At 43.6% G+C, this 17985-nt stretch overlaps 1 protein-coding gene across 2 annotated transcripts in view; it reads right to left on the bottom strand.

The window, feature by feature from the left end:
* The window catches only part of MCMBP (minichromosome maintenance complex binding protein), a gene marked incomplete at both ends in the record, with an annotated part of 30483 nt that extends 14544 nt beyond the window's left edge, over window positions 1-15939 (bottom strand). For both annotated transcript variants that reach the window (XM_084244632.1, XM_084244633.1), the window contains 6 exons: window positions 539-716; window positions 2362-2454; window positions 4428-4469; window positions 4604-4744; window positions 5328-5413; window positions 15882-15939. In XM_084244632.1, coding sequence (XP_084100758.1) covers window positions 539-716; window positions 2362-2454; window positions 4428-4469; window positions 4604-4744; window positions 5328-5413; window positions 15882-15939 — 598 coding nt within the window. The remainder of the gene's footprint in view (window positions 1-538; window positions 717-2361; window positions 2455-4427; window positions 4470-4603; window positions 4745-5327; window positions 5414-15881) is intronic.
* Window positions 15940-17985: the final 2046 nt, after the last annotated feature.

Genomic DNA, 17985 nt, shown 5'->3' with positions numbered 1-17985 from the left:
CCCTCAGCAGTGTACTTCGGTCCTTCTGCCTGCTCTGCTCCCCGCTCTGGCTCTGGTGAATTCTCTCACCCTCCCTCCCGCGCTTCTGACTGTACCCAGTGCATGTATAAACAAAACAAACCAGCAAACAAATAAAAAATAAAGCATGCCTCTATTAAAAAAAAAAAAAAAAAAGAGAAGACTTTTTTCAACTAAGCACCTTTAAAAACCGACAGTTGGAGACCATAACCAAGATGAAAATGCATACATTGTGCAAAAATGAAAAATGATGTAAAAAATATATAAAATTAAAACAAAACAAAACCTGACAGTTGTTCTCAATTATTGAGGCTGGCCCAAATGCTCAATTACAAAGTACAATCTGACCAGAGTACTGGAAACGCACACAACCTGCCTATAATTCTAATAAACTTGAAAGCAAGGTTGCTAAACCATTGCCAGCTGCTAACTTAGAATTATTCTATTACACAAGTAATTCTGAGAATGCACGTACTGCAAGAGAGCAGCCGCCTACCGGAGCCCTGTTGGCACACGCTACCTGCTTGTCGCGAGCCTGCGTGCTGATCTTTCTGCTTATTTGGCTGTAGGTCCATATCTTCATCATCTTCATAACTCCTTTTGTGGCGGCTGGGAGTGTAGGATGTTGAAGGGCTGACTCGAGCTTGGTTTGCATTAACGTAGGCGTTAAAAGAAAGGTTAAGAAAAGTCTTTGGGAACTGAGGAATATCTTAAGTTATGCCAATTGTGTGACTAGTAATAGGTTACTAGTTTGGCAATTTGGCTAAATAAAATGCATTTTAAAAATGCTGAACTTCTTGGGCCTCCCTGGTGGTGCTGGGGTTAAAGTCTCAGCTTTAACTATTAAGCTCTCACCAGCCACTGCAGCATGAGTATAATCCCCAGCCAGGAAGCTACCTCATATGGCACAGCAGACCTCTCCTGTCAAAATAAATCTTTTTTTTTTTCAAGATTTATTTATCTAGGCATACGAGAACTGAGGCACAGGCCAGAGGTGTGGGGGGTCAGAGGATTCACCAGAGACAGAGTGAGGAACAGAACAGGCAGACTGACTGAAATGCACTGCTGAGGGGAGCAGCGGGCAAGTCAGGAGAGGTCTGCTGCACCATGTGGGCTGCTGCTCAACTGGCCGGCCCCGGGATCGAACTCGTGCTGCAGAGGCTGTGGACAGCCTCACAGGCTGCATGCTACCCCTTGCGCCACCAGGGAGGCGCCTGTCAAAATAAATCTTTTAAAAAAAGAAAGGCAAAAAAAGCCGAGCTTCTTGTTTTGGTCATAATAACAATATACAGACATGTTATTGGAAATGTCAGAACACCACAAACAGAAGTTATTAAAATCTTCAAGAAATAAACATTTGTGGGGCCTCCCTGGTAGCGCAAAGGGTTAAGTCTCAGCACTATGAAACTATCGGAAGCTACTGCAACATGAGTTTGATCCCTGGCCAGGGAGCTACCCCACATGGCACAGCAGACCTCTCCTGTCTCGGCCGCAGTTCCCCTCAGCAGTGTATTTCATCTGATCCACCTGTTCAGTTCCCCACTCTTTCTCTGGTGATTCCTCTCTCCCCCACACACACCTCTGGTCTGTATTCCAGTTCTTGTATGCATAAATAAATCAATCTTTAAAAAAAAAAAGTTAGAATGAGTTCTAGTTTGAAAGCAACTTTTTACTTAATCAGTTTTCTCTTTTAGTGCCTTTAAATATACTTCAGGGCCTCCCTGGTGGCGCAAGGGGTTGAGCACCACACTATGAAGTAATCCACAGCCTCTGCAGCAGGAGTTCAATCCCCAGCTGGGCAGGGAGTGGCCCACATGGTGCAGCAGACCTGTCTCGCTGGCTGCTCCCCTCAGAAGTGTATTTCAGTCAGTCTGCCTGTTCTGTTTCGCACTGTGCCTCTGGTGAATCCTCTCACCCCCTCCCTGTATCTCTGGCCTGTACCCTGGCTCTTGTATGCATAAAATAAATAAATCTTTAAAAAAAAAAAAACAAATGAACTTCAATATTTTTAACAGGAATGTTCCATAATTTTATCATTCCTCAGTGATAGTTACTTAGGTCAAATGAAGCACATTTTATTTAAACAAAGCCAGGCTCTATAGTAAGAAACAGGCCTTTACCTCCCCCCCTCAGCTAATCTAAGTTTTTGAAAACTCAAAATCTAATATCAAGGTATAGAGCTGAACCCCCAAATCATATATAGTATTGTAAACCAAAAGTAAATCAATAAGGTTTATTAAAAAAAAAAACTCATTTGAATGGTAGTCTTTTCAATTAATAAAATCACCAGAAACCATGATGATTTATAGACAAGAATGTTCAAAAAAAGGATATTTCTTTTACCCACACTGATTCCCCAGGCACTGGAACACAATAGAAAGTCTGTCTTTCCAAAGTGGTAGTTTGTGGAGAATTTAAATCAACTTCTTGTTGAGGCTGTAATGTACACAAAAAACATTTTTAAAATTTTATTTAGAAAAATGAAACATAAAAGTTTAAAATAGCAACTAGATGTTCATGTTAATTATAAAGACACAGTAAGTATTTCATGCTGAGGTAACTTAATAAGCAACTGTTAAATCCAAACTATCACTTTTTAAAAGAAAACTGACACAAAATCATTTCACATGCAGTAATCAATATACTATCTTCCCTCCAGTCCCTAATATACAACACCTTAGGTTGCAAAATTAAACCCTTTTTAATAAATGACACATTCACTTTTTTAAAGTCAAAAAGCACATGGTAATATCCCACTATCTCTTTATGAGGAAACTATCACAATCAGCCTAATGGAGATTTTCATGAGGTATCTCTGAGATGAGATTTAAAAGTCAGATATTATTTCCTAGAAAAGGCATATTTTCTACCTCAAATATACACATTTCTAAGAGATAGGACCCAAAATATTACACTGAAAAATCACTTTAATAGATTACTTTTATGACATAAAAAAAAAAAACCTCAAAATTTTAAGTAAATAAAATGTATTTTGCATTCTGGGGGGGGGGGAAGACCAAGAGACAAATAATTTGAACCTGAGATAAAATGTATAAGTCCCCTTTTCTTGTTATTGTACTTAGGATGCTATAGCAATACTGCACACTATGGCAGTGTCACAAATGAACAGTTACTATTTTATTTCCCTATATCCAGGTGCTGACATGACTAAGCTATATTGCATTATTACATACTAGAAAGAGACTGCATTATTACATACTAGAAAGAAATGTGCATTACTTTATCAGCCAAATACTATCGAGGATTCCCTAAGTGGGGTCATTATATGTGAGATTATACAAATCTTTCACGAGCCCATTACGCTAAGTAATCACATAGAAAGCTACATTTCTATTTAATATAATCTTTTCAGCAACCTTCCAAATTTGGGTTATTCTCTCCAGATTGGCACATTGAACCTTGTTCAGTAAGGAATATTTACTGTGTGTTAACAAGCTAGTATTAGTCTTAAGGTAATGTCTTAAGGTTTGGGTAAACAGTAGTCAGAAGCTAGAATGTTAAAAGTCCAGATAACCTTTCAAAATGAAGATTCTGGATCCGCAAAGCAGAGAACTAGTGTCAAAATGGAGGTAATTCCACCCACTTCCCACCTTTCTACCGAGGCCTTATATAAATACCTGTCTGGTCTCTACCTGTGATGCTTGTTTATGTCCTTAAAATTAACAATTACCACCTGTGTTTCCAGAGAACCACATGAAAGCAAAAATCTGAGCAACATTTTTGGTTAGTACACTTATTTTGACATGCTGGTAATCTTTTTTTTACTATTAAGCTAGAAAAAAATTAAACTTTCCCCATTACAGTATCAGGTATACTGAGCAGATGTCTGAATAAAACTAAATCTAATTATACATATAGTTCCTCTCTACTGTCAGAAAAGCAATAGTTAAAATGCAGATATAGTGTGGTTGCTCTGGAACTGCTCTTCTAGTAGTTTCTACTGCAAAACTGTCCCTTTCACAACTATAATTTTATCAGGATTCTTTCTCCATGCTCCCTTCTCCCATTGTTTTATAGGTAAGGGAGTTTCTATTACTTACTTTTATCAAATAAAGTATGTTTATTAAAAATATTTTTTTCTCTCAGGAAAAGGACAGATTTAATCAGATTTAATTAATATAATTAAGTGCTAATCTTCCACTTTCATCTTAAAGTTACTGTAATCCATATTCTTTTAAACAGGGAAGGGGGCGAATTCGTTTTGTCGTTTACAATGTTTCGTTTTAAGAGATTTTTTTAGAAGATCAAAAAAGGTAGAGAAAGAAAACATTTCACAGGACTTCTTAGAATTTATTTACTCATAAGATAAATAATTTAAAATCAAAGAAACAAATCCCTGTTTAGAAAAATTTATTAAAAATTGATTTATATATGTTAATGATACATACCCCACACTCAGCTATATCTCTGTACTTTCCAAAATGAAGAACCTATGGCCCAGAAAAAAAGGGGAAAACAGTATTCTGTCAGTACATCAGAAGCAAAGTACCATACGCAATGCAAGGACAAAATGAATAATTAATTATAAGCAGAAATTTTCGTGTGAAAACCAGTAATACATTACCCGTGCTTTTGTGTTTCGGTTAACCGTTTCATAAACTCCCATATAAAACTCAGGATCAAACATATCCTGAATCATGCAACGAAACTTCACAAAACTGTTAGGTTTCAAATAATGGAGGGGAACTTCATTCAACGATGGCACCTTAAAAGAATATAATGAAGTCAACAAAACATTCTGTCTATAAAGCATGAAGTTCACATACATACAGAGACTGACAGACCAAGTGGATGCCTACAGATCCAGACCCAAACTGCAATCTCTACACAAAGTCAAGCTCCATTACGGAACAAATGATCTCACAGTCAACATAACGTAGCTGCCCAACAGAAGTATTTTCTGAGTCTTTGCATGTCTATATTATGACATTTGACTCTAACATAAGACATAACAAAAAGAACACTTTCCAATTAGCAGGAAGACATTTACTTTGTTGAGTTCTCTTAAAACATACCAATTTTCAAAAATGAAGGTAATAATGATAATCAAAGCTCTCACACTGACCTTGTCTTAGGAAGTAACATGGTCAGTTACTGCCACCTAGAGGCACTAATATAGATGCGCTTTATTGCTTGAATTGAAGATGCAATACCCTAAAATTTTTTAATAAAGATGCACTTAAAGCAGAAGGCAGTACACAATAATGTATATATTTTTAAATTCTATGTGGATTACTACTATACTGAAATCTGCCCAGCCCTCGTCCCCCGCACAGCTGTAAGCTTACCCACTTAGGAGCATTATTTTCCTTCAGCTTTTCCTTAAAATATTCGATTACTTTCTTCTCCCAGTCAGGATTAACTCCATTTTGGGCTGAAAGAAAAAAATATTTTTCAAAGGTTAAGGCACAATGACGTATTACCAGGCTCCATTCAGGTGAGTCATGTTTCAGGAGATGCTCAGGGAGTGCTGGGGGTTGCAGTTCAGGGGTGTTGGGGGTTGCACATCAGGGCCACACAACCTCCTGCTGACTCTCAGGAGCTAACAGCGGTGCTGAGAACCTGGAGAAAGCAGCATGCACACCAGCACACTGCGCTGCTTTTTGAAAACATCTTAGCATAATTTTTAAAAAATCCTTTGCAACTACCCTAAAATGAAGAGGAGAGGATGTTATTTTTTTTTTTTATTAAACTTATTTGGGAACAATTTCAAACGTTCAAAACAGTCACATGGATACAAGGAACACGAGCCTTCTTGCCCCTCTGCGTTATCATTTGCTCTCGTATGTTTTCAGAGCCTCTAGATTATGTTTATACATACAACCTATTTTTACCTTCAAATACTTCAATGTGTTTCCTAAGATTATCTTCTATAATCACGGTACTGTTGCCATGCTCAGGAAACTCGAAAGGAACAGCTACTTTCCTATCTTATCTGCCATCCACATTTCAATTTGTCACCTGACCCAAGACTGTCCTTCCCTTCGGTTGGGACCCAGCCCAGGGGCCCAGATGACATCATCTCTTCGGCCTCCCTAATTCTACAGCAATTCCCAGTTTTTCTTGATCTTTTATGAAACAGATATTTAAAAAGAAAACAGGTTCTTGGGAGAAAAAATAGAACATTCTTCATTCGGGGCTTGTCTGTTTCCTTAAGATTAGACGGCAGCTGTGAGTTCCCAGTCAGACTACTTCACAAGCGTGTCCTGGCAAGGGCAATACCACGCTTTGGCAGGGCTTCCAAATACATTTACTTAACTGAGCAAAGACTGAAATAAAAAGGAGTGAATGGGAAAAACTCCAGTGATTCTGCAGTCACTGAGGGTTATATCTAGTAACCTGGCCCTCACAGCATGCTTCCCTAGCCAGTAGGGAGTAGTTGTTAAAGATGCAAATTCTTCAGCCCATCCCAGACCTGGTGAATCAGAAACTCCAGAAGGTAACATCTAAAACATTTTATTTTTTTTTTTTTATAGTATTTTTTTTCTTTCTTTTTTTAATAGAGGCATGTTTTATTTATTTATTTGTTTGTTTGTTTGTTTATACATGCACTGGGTACAGTCAGAAGCGCGGGAGGGTGAGAGAATTCACCAGAGTCAGAGCGGGGAGCAGAGCAGGCAGAAGGACTGAAGTACACTGCTGAGGGGAGCAGCGGGCGGCAGGAGAGGTCTGCGCACCATGTGGGACCCTCCTCCGGTGGCCGGGGAACAGCCGGGGATCGAACCGGCACCACAGAGGCCGCGGGCAGCTTTGCAACCCAGCGCTCAACTGCTGCGCCACCGGGGAGGCCCAAAACACAAACTGTAGGTGGTTTGTAGGTGGTTCTGATACGCACTGCTCCAGTGGATGCATGCCAGTGATGACTACACTAAAAAAGAAAAAAGAATGGGTATTTTTTCTTCCAGTCAAATGGATGTTTAAAGACGTACAGAGCAAAGACCATCACAGCAACATGACCACCGTGACTGCATCCATGTAAGAAACATGAGTGTGCCACATGATGGGGGATGCAGCAAGGTCTAAGAGTGACTGGGAAGTGATTTAGAATTAACATGCAACAAAGGACTGTCTGGAAACTAAGCCAGCCCAGTGGAAAGCAGAGTGAAGAGGCAGACTCCTAAGCAGTTTAAACATCTACCTGTCACTGAGCCTGACACTAGCCCTCTCACGAGTAGCTACCTGAGACAGCACATTTATCCTTCTGGGTTTAAGCAGGATTGAGTTGAGTCATTTGCAACCAACAACAGTCCTAAGCTTAGCACACACACACAACTTCTATTGCATTTCCCACGAATTCCTACCATTTGAATTTGAGTTTAAGGGCTCACAGGAAGGAACAATACACAAACTCTTTACACTTTCATCAATGGTGTTATGAAGATTCTAGCTGCTCCACCACCAATACTTAGTCTTGCCAATCTCTTTTAGCTGCAGTTACCACAGTGGGTTTGCAGTGGTCTCGTGCTATGGCCTCACCAGGCACTAAAGACTTAATGGTGCTGTACACCTCATCATGTTGATTTGCTCACTCAAATAAATCACTTTGTGACATACCTACTCACAATTTTGCCCAGTTCTAAAAATTAAATTTGTTTTACATCAGAGTATTCTAGAAGCAAGATTTTTGTCAAGTATATATAGGAAAATGTTTTCTCCTAATCTCTATCTTGCTTTTTGACATCAAATGTCTTTTTTATTGTTGAGCAATATTCTATTAGCTAGCTGAACCGTAATTTCTCTCTCTATTCACCCACTGAATAGTGTTTAGATTCTATGTGTTGACAGCTATAAATAGAATGACAAGCATTCGTGTATAGGTTTTTAGATGAAGATAACCTTTTATTTCTCTAGGGTAAAAATACAGGAATAGGACAGTTGGGTGTATGGTAAATGTATGATGAACCTTAAGATTTTGCCTGTTGGGCCTCCCCGGTGGTACAGCGGTTGAGCGCTGGGTTGTGAAGCTGCCCACCGGTTCAATCCCCAGCTGCTCCCCAGCCACCGGAGGAGGGTCCCACATGGCGCGCAGACCTCTCCTGCCGCCCACTGCTCCCCTCAGCAGTGTACTTCGGTCCTTCTGCCTGCTCTGCTCCCCGCTCTGGCTCTGGTGAATTCTCTCACCCTCCAGTGCTTCTGACTGTACCCAGTGCATGTATAAACAAAACAAACAAACAAACAAACAAATAAATAAATAAAAACATGTCTCTATAAAAAATAAAAATAAAAAAAAATGTTTAAAAAAAAAAAAAAGATTCTGCCTGTTTTCCAGAGTGGCCATATAATTGTGCATTCTCACTAGGATTCTTGCCAGTGACTTGGTATTGTCACTGTATTTTTCAGTTGTTCTAAATAGTTAATTTGTTTTATGACTGAGGTGTGGTTTACCTTGGTGACTGTCCCACACACATCAACGAAACAGAACAAAATAATACCACAACTTACTAATATTAAGAGAGACAAATTTTCTGGAAAGGCTGTTCCAAGAAAAAAAGAAAGAATAAAATCATACAAATAAATAAAAACAAGCGGCTATACACAAAGCATAAAATGAAGGAAAAAAATAACTGAAATAGTAAAGACTATGTAAAGTATCAAGAACTGGAAACTAATGAATTTGAAATTTTATTCAAACAGATAAATTTCTGAAAGAATGTAAACTACCAAATTGGCACAAGATTGGCAAACTGAATTTTTACTTACATCACATTTTCAAAAACCTGGACAAGAAAAAATGAACAGCAAATTGTTCCTTCCAGCCCCATGATTTCCAAATCCAGAAAATGTTTATAGTTTCAGGCAAATTTCACAACAGATAAGGTAAAAATCCCATATAAACTGTTAACAGATGAACTGGAGTATTAAAAAATAAATCATGTTCAAGCCATATCATTCCACTGTTAGAATAGATGATGAGAAAATCTATTAGTGTAATCTACCACATCAAAAGATTAGAGGGAAAGAAAAACATGACCCTTTCAAGGGATAATTAAGTGTCTGATAAAGTCCAAGAACTATTTTACTATGGGAAAACTATGAACTACAGCTTGATAATAAACTAGATGTAAGAGAAACCATTTGAGTTTTCTTCTTGAAATACTATCCTGAAAGCAAAAGAATTTAATGACAGTATTATAGCTCCTGTCATACTGGTCCAAACATCCTAGTAGATTTATCAAGTTTAACAAAATGTACCATTCTGGTGGGCAATGTTCATAATGAGGGTGAGCGATGCATGAGCAGGGGCTGGGAGTATGTGGGCAGTCTCTGTATAGCAGATGTTGAAAAGTCAACAAGATTCCTGCAGGGACCACTGTGTGGAGTTTGCACATTGTCCCTATGTTTGCATGGTTTTTTTTAAAGATTGCTTTTTAAAGATTTGTTTATTTTTATACAAGAGCTGGGATATAGGCCAGAGGGGCGGGAGGTCGAGAGGATTCACTAGAGCCAGAGCGGGGAGCAGAACAGGCAGATGACTGAAGTACACTGCTGAGGGGAGCAGCGGGAGCAACAGGAGAGGTCTGCCGCACCATGTGGGAATCTCCCTGGCCAGCCGGGAATTGAACCCGCACTGCAGAGGCTGCACACAGCCTCACAGCGCTGCGCCACCGGGGTGGCCCCTGCATGGGTTTTTTCTGTGCGCTGAGGCTGACTGGCTAGGCAGAGTGAGCGTGGATGTGCCTGAGAGTGCCCTGTGATGAAGGGTGTCCTATCCAGTCAGAGATGTCAGCAGAGACTCTGGCCATGAAAGACTATGAACCAGAATAATCAAGCTGGAAAAATGAATGAGTGAATATAAATGATTGTTGAGTATTAGAAGTGCTCTGGCTCTTTATTTGGAAGTTTGGTGATATCTCTGTAACCCAAAATATGCAGGAAGAACTTAAAACTCTTCTTGCTATCAATTAGCCTATGATAAAATTGGTTTTGCTTAAAGCTGCAGTTTCCAAGAATCTATCTACTACATTAAGGGAGGACTTCCACTCAATTTTGCCATGAAGCTAAAACACCTCTAAAAAATAAAGTCTTCCAAAACCAGGGCGGGGAAAAAGTAAGAGTGGCTCAAATGGAGGTAAAATATTTATTCAGAATAATGGTTGTAAATTATAAATATAACAAAGTAGAGTAGTAGCTAACACTTAATGAACTCTTAAACTGTACCAGACACTTTTCAAAGCCCTTGACTTGCTTTATCTGATTTGCTCCTCACAACAGACCTAAGTGACTGGTTCTCTTATTCCCATTTCATAGATGATAAAATAGAGCAGAAAACAATGTGACATGATCACACACTGTCAGGAAGAGCCCAGCACTGACTGAACTCAAGTAGTAATTCTACCATAAGTCCTGGCAACAAGGAGATAAATTCCTTGGAGAATTTTAAAATAATAAAACCATAAAACCAGGGCCTCCCTGGTGGCGTAGAGGTTCCGTCTCAGCACTCTAGCACCTCTATGACCTGAGTTCAACCCCCAGCCAGGGAGCGAACCCACATATGCTACAGAAGACCTCTCCTGCCTCACCTACTGCATTTCAGTAAATCTACCTGTTTTGCTCCCCACTCTGTCACTGGTGAATCCTTTCACCCCCACACCTCTGGCCTACACCCCAGTTCTTCTCTGGGAAAAAAAAATTAATGTATTTTAAAAAATAATAAAACCGGGCCTCCCTGTTTTATGGTGCAAGGGCTTAAGACGCAGCACTATGAAACTATCCACAGCCACTGCAGCGTGAGTTCGATCCCCGGCCAGGGAGGTGACCCACATGGCACAGCAGACCTCTCCTGTCTCTCCCGCCGCTCCCCTCAGCAGTGTGTTTCAGTACATCTGCCTGTTCTGCTCCCCACTCTGTCTCTGGTGAATCTGCTCACCCCACCCCCGGCATCTCTGGCCTGCACCCCAGCTCTTGTATGCATAAATAAATAAATCCTTTAAAAAAAATAAAAACAATTAGAACTCAGCCTTCTTTTATCATCACCATGCAGTGCCAATTCTAAACAATGCCATGGATGAAAAAAATCCTTTGTTGGTCTAAATCCTAAAGAATCGTAGTTACTGTGAAATTTTAATAATACATGTGGGAGTGCCAAATCAGCACATTTTTACTACTTATTGCATTCTGCATGAAGTTAATTCAGAGAATTCTCACACAGTTGGCTCCAATGCAGACTTAACTACATGCATTTGTTGGGGCAGTAAATTTCTTAAACGGTCCGTAAACATACAAACTTGCTTACAGTACACCACAATCCTTAGAATCCTTCTCAATACTCTTAGTGTCCCTGGTGTATACAAAAGATTTAAAATAAACAATCACAGTGACTGTAAAAATAAAGAAACAAAACTTGAGTCACTTCTGCCTTCTATGGGACAACTTGGAGTTCTTTTTTGTGCCTGCACTTAGTGAAACTGAAATGAGAGGTGTAGTAGGTGTAAATGTTCATTCACACATGAAATACTTTACCAAATCTGAATAATATTTTTAATATTGAAATGCATTCTTCTTAAACTATTATTTGTTGTAAAACTAAAGAATGAATTGAGAACATTCAGTGGTATGATTTGGTCGTAGTCCTGCTTTTATCTTTTGCAGGTCTCAGTTTCATGAAACTCACAGATCATATATAAAATATTCTGTCAAACTATAACCAAAAGACCAAAATTCAAACTATTAGGTAGCTATAAGTACTGAGTAAACAGCTCAGCTTTTTTGTTCTATGGAAACCTGGGAAGTTACTAACACAAATAATTAGTTCATTAATATAAAATTATTGAAATGTGAAGTGTGGTACACATACCTACGCGAAATGACATCAACACAGTGGAACTCAACAATAACAAAAATTCTCTAATGACGGGGTAGAGGGAAAAGCTATGAGCTTCACTACATATTTATTACTGAAAGTAATTCTGTAGTAAAAAGAAGGGAGGTATTACAAAATGACCCGTTCAGGTAGCCAAATACCCTGGCTATCAAGTAGCAAGAAAGTGGTAAAGCTGCAGGACCCAAGAGGAGGCCAAGTCTTCCTTCAAGAGCTCAAGAAACCAGTGTGGGATCACAGAGAGAATGAAGTGAATGCAAGGGACACATGGAAAAAAATGCCAGTCACTACTGCAACTGCACAAACTGGCTGGTCACTGAAAAAAAAAAAAAAATGACTCCCACTTGTGTGATTTCTTTGAGATGCTTTACCTGAATGAGCAGGTGAAATCCATCAAAGAATGCGTGACCATGTAGCCAACTTGCACAAGACTGGGTGGGGGGAGGGCATATCTGGCACAGCAAGGCACCTCTGTGACAAGCATACCCTCAATAGTCAGGACTACGTAACTATGACCTGACCAGATTCTCTATGCCCAGTACTGGGGTTCATGAAGATAAAGATGGGAGCTAGGATGGGTTGAAACCGAGAACAAGTTAATTTGGGACCTGTGGAGTAAAGGTTAAGTTCTGCAGAGACTGCAAGAGAAAGACTGCAAAGATGATTACAGCATAGGTAGAAAATGGGATTGCTGCTAGCTTTCCAGTTCCTGACTGCATGCAGCTCGCCTCTTGGGATGCCATCCCTGCCTTTGGGTTCTACAGCCTTTTAACAAATTAACTTTTGTTCAGTGCTCTACTAAGGGCAGGGTGGTAGAAGAGATCCAGGCTGGGTAAAGACAATAAAGGGATGAATTGTCCATTTAGACTCATGGTGATAACAAAACAGCAGACTGACTTTTAGTGAACTATATTGCTTTAATTCCCTGAAACAGAGATAAAAATACTCCTCCTCCCTGCTCTCCGCCATACACCACTGCTCTTTTTCACATGAGTTAGTCAAATTCTAGTTCTGTTAGACAACCAAAGTACCCAAAATAAGGACCTTGATCCAACAAACTAAAGAGAAAACAGTAAAGGAAATCAGAATTGATTTCTGAAATTAACAGCAATTATTAATTCAAGTAAAGAAAAATTCCTTTTTTAAATTAAAAAAAAAAAAAAGGTATACAGAACTTTTTAAATTCTAAGATTCCTGCCTTTGTTTAAGGGAAGCAAGCTGACGTGGGTCACTAAATGAACAATCACAGTGCAGCCCAAATCATTAGCATTAAGCTTAAATCCCTTAGAGAGATTCCCAAATCTTAAGCTTCTGGACCTCAATATCCTGCATACAAAATCTTTTAGAAACTGCAACTGAAACGTTAAAGGCACTTTAGGAAGGCTTACAGGAAAAAATGTGCACATGCAGCACTGTAATATGGCAGACACAAGTTTAAAATGCAGGTTGGTCCACAAAGATGAGTTATGATTCATGTAGTTGACTGGCCACTCTCAGAATTTCAAAGATTCTTATCTGAATCAATATTTGCATGTGAAAGTAACTTGTGGGCCTCCCTGGTGGCGCAAGGGATTAAGCACCACAAGATGAAGCAATCCACAGCCTCTGCAGCACGAGTTCCATCCCCAGCCGGCAGGGGGGCAAAGCCAACCTCTCCTGACCCCACCACTGCAGTGTATTTCAGTGGATCTGCCCGTTCTGTTTCCCACTCTGTCTCTGGTGAATCCTCTCACTCCTCGCATCTCTGGCCTGTACCCCAGCTCTTGCATGCATAAATAAATAAATATTTTTTTAAAAAAAGGAAAGTAACTTGTACTTGATATGATCACATTCTCTGAATATAAATAGAAAGGTCCACTAGGACTGTGCCAACTTTGAGATTTGTGATCACAGTAACAATTCGAATTTACAGCATTTTTGATTGATAAATCAGTCTCTGTTCAACAAATTTTTACGGAGCACTTTCAAAGTGCAAGGCATATTATAGGCAACAAGGATATATACAATGGTGAATACAGCACACGGGCTCTGAATTCTCAGAGTCAAAAGCAAAGGAATCCAAGAAACAAGTGATTTCAACAACGTGCAACACAGGATAATTTCCAGTAGTAATTATGGAGCAGGGGATATCTAACTTAGGCTTCAAAGGGAGAGTAAGCGTCAGCTAGAAACTGCAAGTAGGATGGGGAGAGGGGACCAGTCAAATACAACAGCTGATGCAGAAGGCCTAAGGACAAGATTCACCACCGAAACACAGAAAGTGGGTTCAGTATGAGGGAAGGCAGTGAAGATGAGGTTGGAGAGCTAAGCAGGGTTGAGTCAAGAAGGGCCACAGAAACCACAACAGACCCCTGTTATTCCATCTGGGGTAAAATTCATTTAAAATAATTTCCTACAAAACCAAAAAGCATCACCAAGTTTAACCTCACTTCTCACCAAAAAAACCTGTACTGCTGTTATGTTAAAGGTATTCAAATATTCACAATAGCAAAACACAGCAAAAATATATACTTCAGAATAGCTTTTGCAAAAACATTATGACTGTAAGACACCACTTATCTCTATGTCAAGACACTCCTTACAAGGGAATAAGGCAACGTGGGGAGAAAGACATCAACAGGGTCCAAGTCCCCATAAGAATCCACCAAACTTATAAAATACCGTAAAACCAGAACTTTATATCCAAATTAAACCCTTTCTGTGCTATGATGAAATATGCCTCTTAAGAGCATGCACTCAGAAGACAAACTAACACAAACACACTTAAATCGTTGTCAAAAAAAATCACCTTATTTGAGGATTTTTTTTAGGGTGTGGGGTATTCCTCCCAACTAAATGTTCTGATTTTCTGCATTACCCAAATCTGAACTTTCTAAGCATCAGTAGCTGGAACTTCATCCTTTAAGCACCACACTTGTAACTTTCAAAGAATCTCCCCTATGAAGTCTCGATACACCTGCAACCTCCTAAACCAACGGTGCACTTTAATCTTGACATTTGGGGTCCTATTCTGGGTCCCAATGACAGGTGCCAAGAGTCACTCTGAACCTCAAATAGCAGGATGCAGTGCGGGGATATCTACACCTTCCTCAAGGCACTCTTGCTAAGTACTTAGTGATTTCTTTCCTCCTTTAAAACATAGTCTAAATTTCCTCCTTGTCTGGTTGGCAGTGTTCACGGAGGACCACCTCATGCCCACGCAGGCCTTCTCCTGATTTACTGCCTCCAGCTATAACTTGGGAAACGAGGTAACTAGACAAGCTCGACCAGAGGAGGGTAAATGAATGAAGAGCCGCTGGAGCAGCGCTCCCGAGTCCCTCCGACGGGACAGGCGTCTTCGCCCCGGGTCTGGGAGGCCGGGTTACCGCCGAGGCGTCCGCGATCCGGCCCCACCAGGCTGCAGGGGCGCTGAGGCGCCTGTCCCCCCCTCGGTTACCGCCAGTCAGGGGCTGGGGGCGACGCGGCGACCCGGGGGGGGGGGTGGGCCCCCACCACGCCCAAGTCCCGAAGGAGCCGGGCGGGCCGGGCCGCGACGGCCGGGCCGGGCCCAGGCGGGTCCGCGCCTTCCCGGCCGGCGCCTCCGGCAGCCGCGCGCCGGGGTCCGGCCGAGCCCGCGCCGCCCCGACGCCGGCGCCTCGGGGGTGCGCGCCGCCAGGAGTTGAGCCAACTTCTGCGGGGCGGCCGCGCGGCGCGCCCCGCACCCCGGAAGTTTTGAGCGCCCCGGCCGGCTCCCCGGGGGGCGCCCCCGCCCGCCCCCGCCGCCTCCCCGGGCCGCGGCCGCCCGGCGTGGGCCGCCCCGGGGCGCGGGGCCCCGGGAGCCCCGAGCGGAGCCCCAGGTCCGGCGCGGCGCCGCGTCCCGGGCCGCCCTCCGGCGGGCGGAGACGCCGCGGCCCGGCCCGGGCGGCGCGGCCCGGGGTCGGGGTCCCGGCGCCCGGCGGCGGGGCCCGCGGGGGCCGCGCGGCGGGCCCGGGGCGGGTGCGATCGGCCGCCCGCCCGCCCGCCCGCCCGGGGCGCCGCCACTCACCGAAGAAGCCCTGCACGATCCCGAGCGGGTGGCTGAGCCAGTCCTCCCCGCAGGGCATCTCGCCGGCGGCCCGGGGCCGGCGCGGCCCGGCGTCCAGCGCCGCCGCCGCTCCTCGGGGCTCCGCGGCTGCTCGCCCGCGCCCTCCCACGCAGGGCGAGCCGCGGCCCGCCCGGCCTCCCGCGCCTCAGGGCAGCGCGGCGCGGCGGCGGCCGCCGAGGAGCTGCGGGCGACCGGCCGGCGGCGCGTGCGGGCCCCCAGCCTCCACTTCGCACAATGGCGGGAAACAGGCGCCGCCGACCGCGCTGCCGGCGACCTGGGTGGAGCTCGCGCGGGGAGGGGCGGCGGGAGCGCGCGGCGCGGCCCCGGCGGGGGAGACGGGGCGGGGCGGGCGGCGGGCGCGGCGGGCGGGGCGGGCCGGCCGCCATCTTGGAGACGGGCACGGGGCGGGCGGCGCGCGAAGGGGCCGCGCCCGGAACCCCGCGTGTTCGCGTCCGGGGCCCGGGCCCGGGCCGCGGCCAGCCCCGGGGGGCGTCCCGGGCGCCTCAGGGCAGCCCCCCTGCCCCTTGTGCCTTCAGTGCTGGTGGCAGCTTCTCTCGGGCTCTGGCCCAGGCCCTCCGGGCCGAGGCGCCCTGTAGATGGGGGAGCCCCGGGGGCGCCCCAGCTCCCTTCAGGGCCTGTTCCTGGCGGGCGGGCCGGCGCTCAACACGGCCCTGCCCTGCCTCAGCCCCCTGCTGACCTTCACGGGGCGCCGAGCTGAGGGCCCCGAGGCCGTGTGCACCCCCATGGCCTCAACATGAACGTGGCGGCCTCGGCACGCACACAAGACCCACTCTGCGGCCGCCTTTTGCTAGGAAATTTGGAAAATATCCCAGTTCAGTAAAGAGACAGCCCGACTCCCCCAGGCCTAGACTGTACCTGAGAAAACCCCAGTCCCCGCCGAAAATAGGGCGAGTTCCCGGAAGGGGGATCTGGATAATCTGCAGAAGAGCTGAACTCAGCCCAAACGGGCCTGAGGGCTAACGAGGTTGGTTTGTATTTCTCCCTGGGAACCTGTTAGTTAGCACACCGGATTGCACATTTGCTCTAGTGCGTTATGGTGAGGTGAGCAAACTGGGTTTCAAGTCCAGGGCATGACCATCACTTCGTTCGTTCATTCATTCACTCACTCTGCAAAAGCAGTTGCCAAGGCCCCGGGATGGAATGTAAAAATTCCATATGTGAGCTTCGTGGCCAGTAAAATGCAAATTAAATGTTCGACAAGAAACTATCTGTTTTAAATCATGACAGTCTCAGATATTTTTATTTAAATTGCAGCTTGATTCAGGTTCAGCGGTGACTCAACAGCTCAGCTTGGTCTGTACCTCTGCATTTAGTGGTTTACAAGCAACTGCAGAAGAGCACAGTGCTCCTTCTAAAAGGTAATTATTTGATAATGTGAATAATTTCACACCCATTGACACTACTTGAGACATTTTGATACTACTAAGTAGTTACGAAATGTACAAGGCCAGAGGAGGGTTGGGGAGGGTACATCTCTAGGACAAGATTATTTTCCCCACTGTAAGTAACCACACTCACCCCCCACCCCCAATCTGTTTTTAAGGAGAACATTAAGTAATCCTGCCTGTGGTGGAGGAAGGACATACCATCCTTGCTTTCATGGACAGTATAATAGGAGACTTATTACTAAGCAATTGTTCATTTACAACCATGATAGGAGTCAGGCAAAGAGAAGTGAAATTTTCTAGAGAAATAGCAGCTTCATGTATTCCAGTAAGGGAGAGAGCTTTGTAGGGGGAGTAAGGAGGAAGCTTCAGGGCTTTTCTTGAAATGTGTCATTTATACTAGACCTTGAAAGATGAACAAGAGTTAGGCAAAAAGTGTGAGGAAAACTGCTCCAAGCCTTAAAACTAAGAAAATCAAAACTTATATTGAAACATTAAAATAATCACAATTCATTTCACAACTTAGCTGTTAAGAGAGTTGGAAAAATCATTATAATGTTAAAATTTGACTATCAACCTAATGAATGGTTTAATTTAATTTTATTAGAAAACTAGGGGGATGAGAAGGCTACATATATGTGATAATGACAAAGAAGATC

Source organism: Talpa europaea (genome assembly GCF_964194135.1).
Source record: "Talpa europaea genome assembly, chromosome: 10".
Taxonomy (NCBI): Eukaryota; Metazoa; Chordata; class Mammalia; order Eulipotyphla; family Talpidae; genus Talpa; species Talpa europaea.
This window is presented reverse-complemented; position numbering and strand designations above follow the sequence as displayed.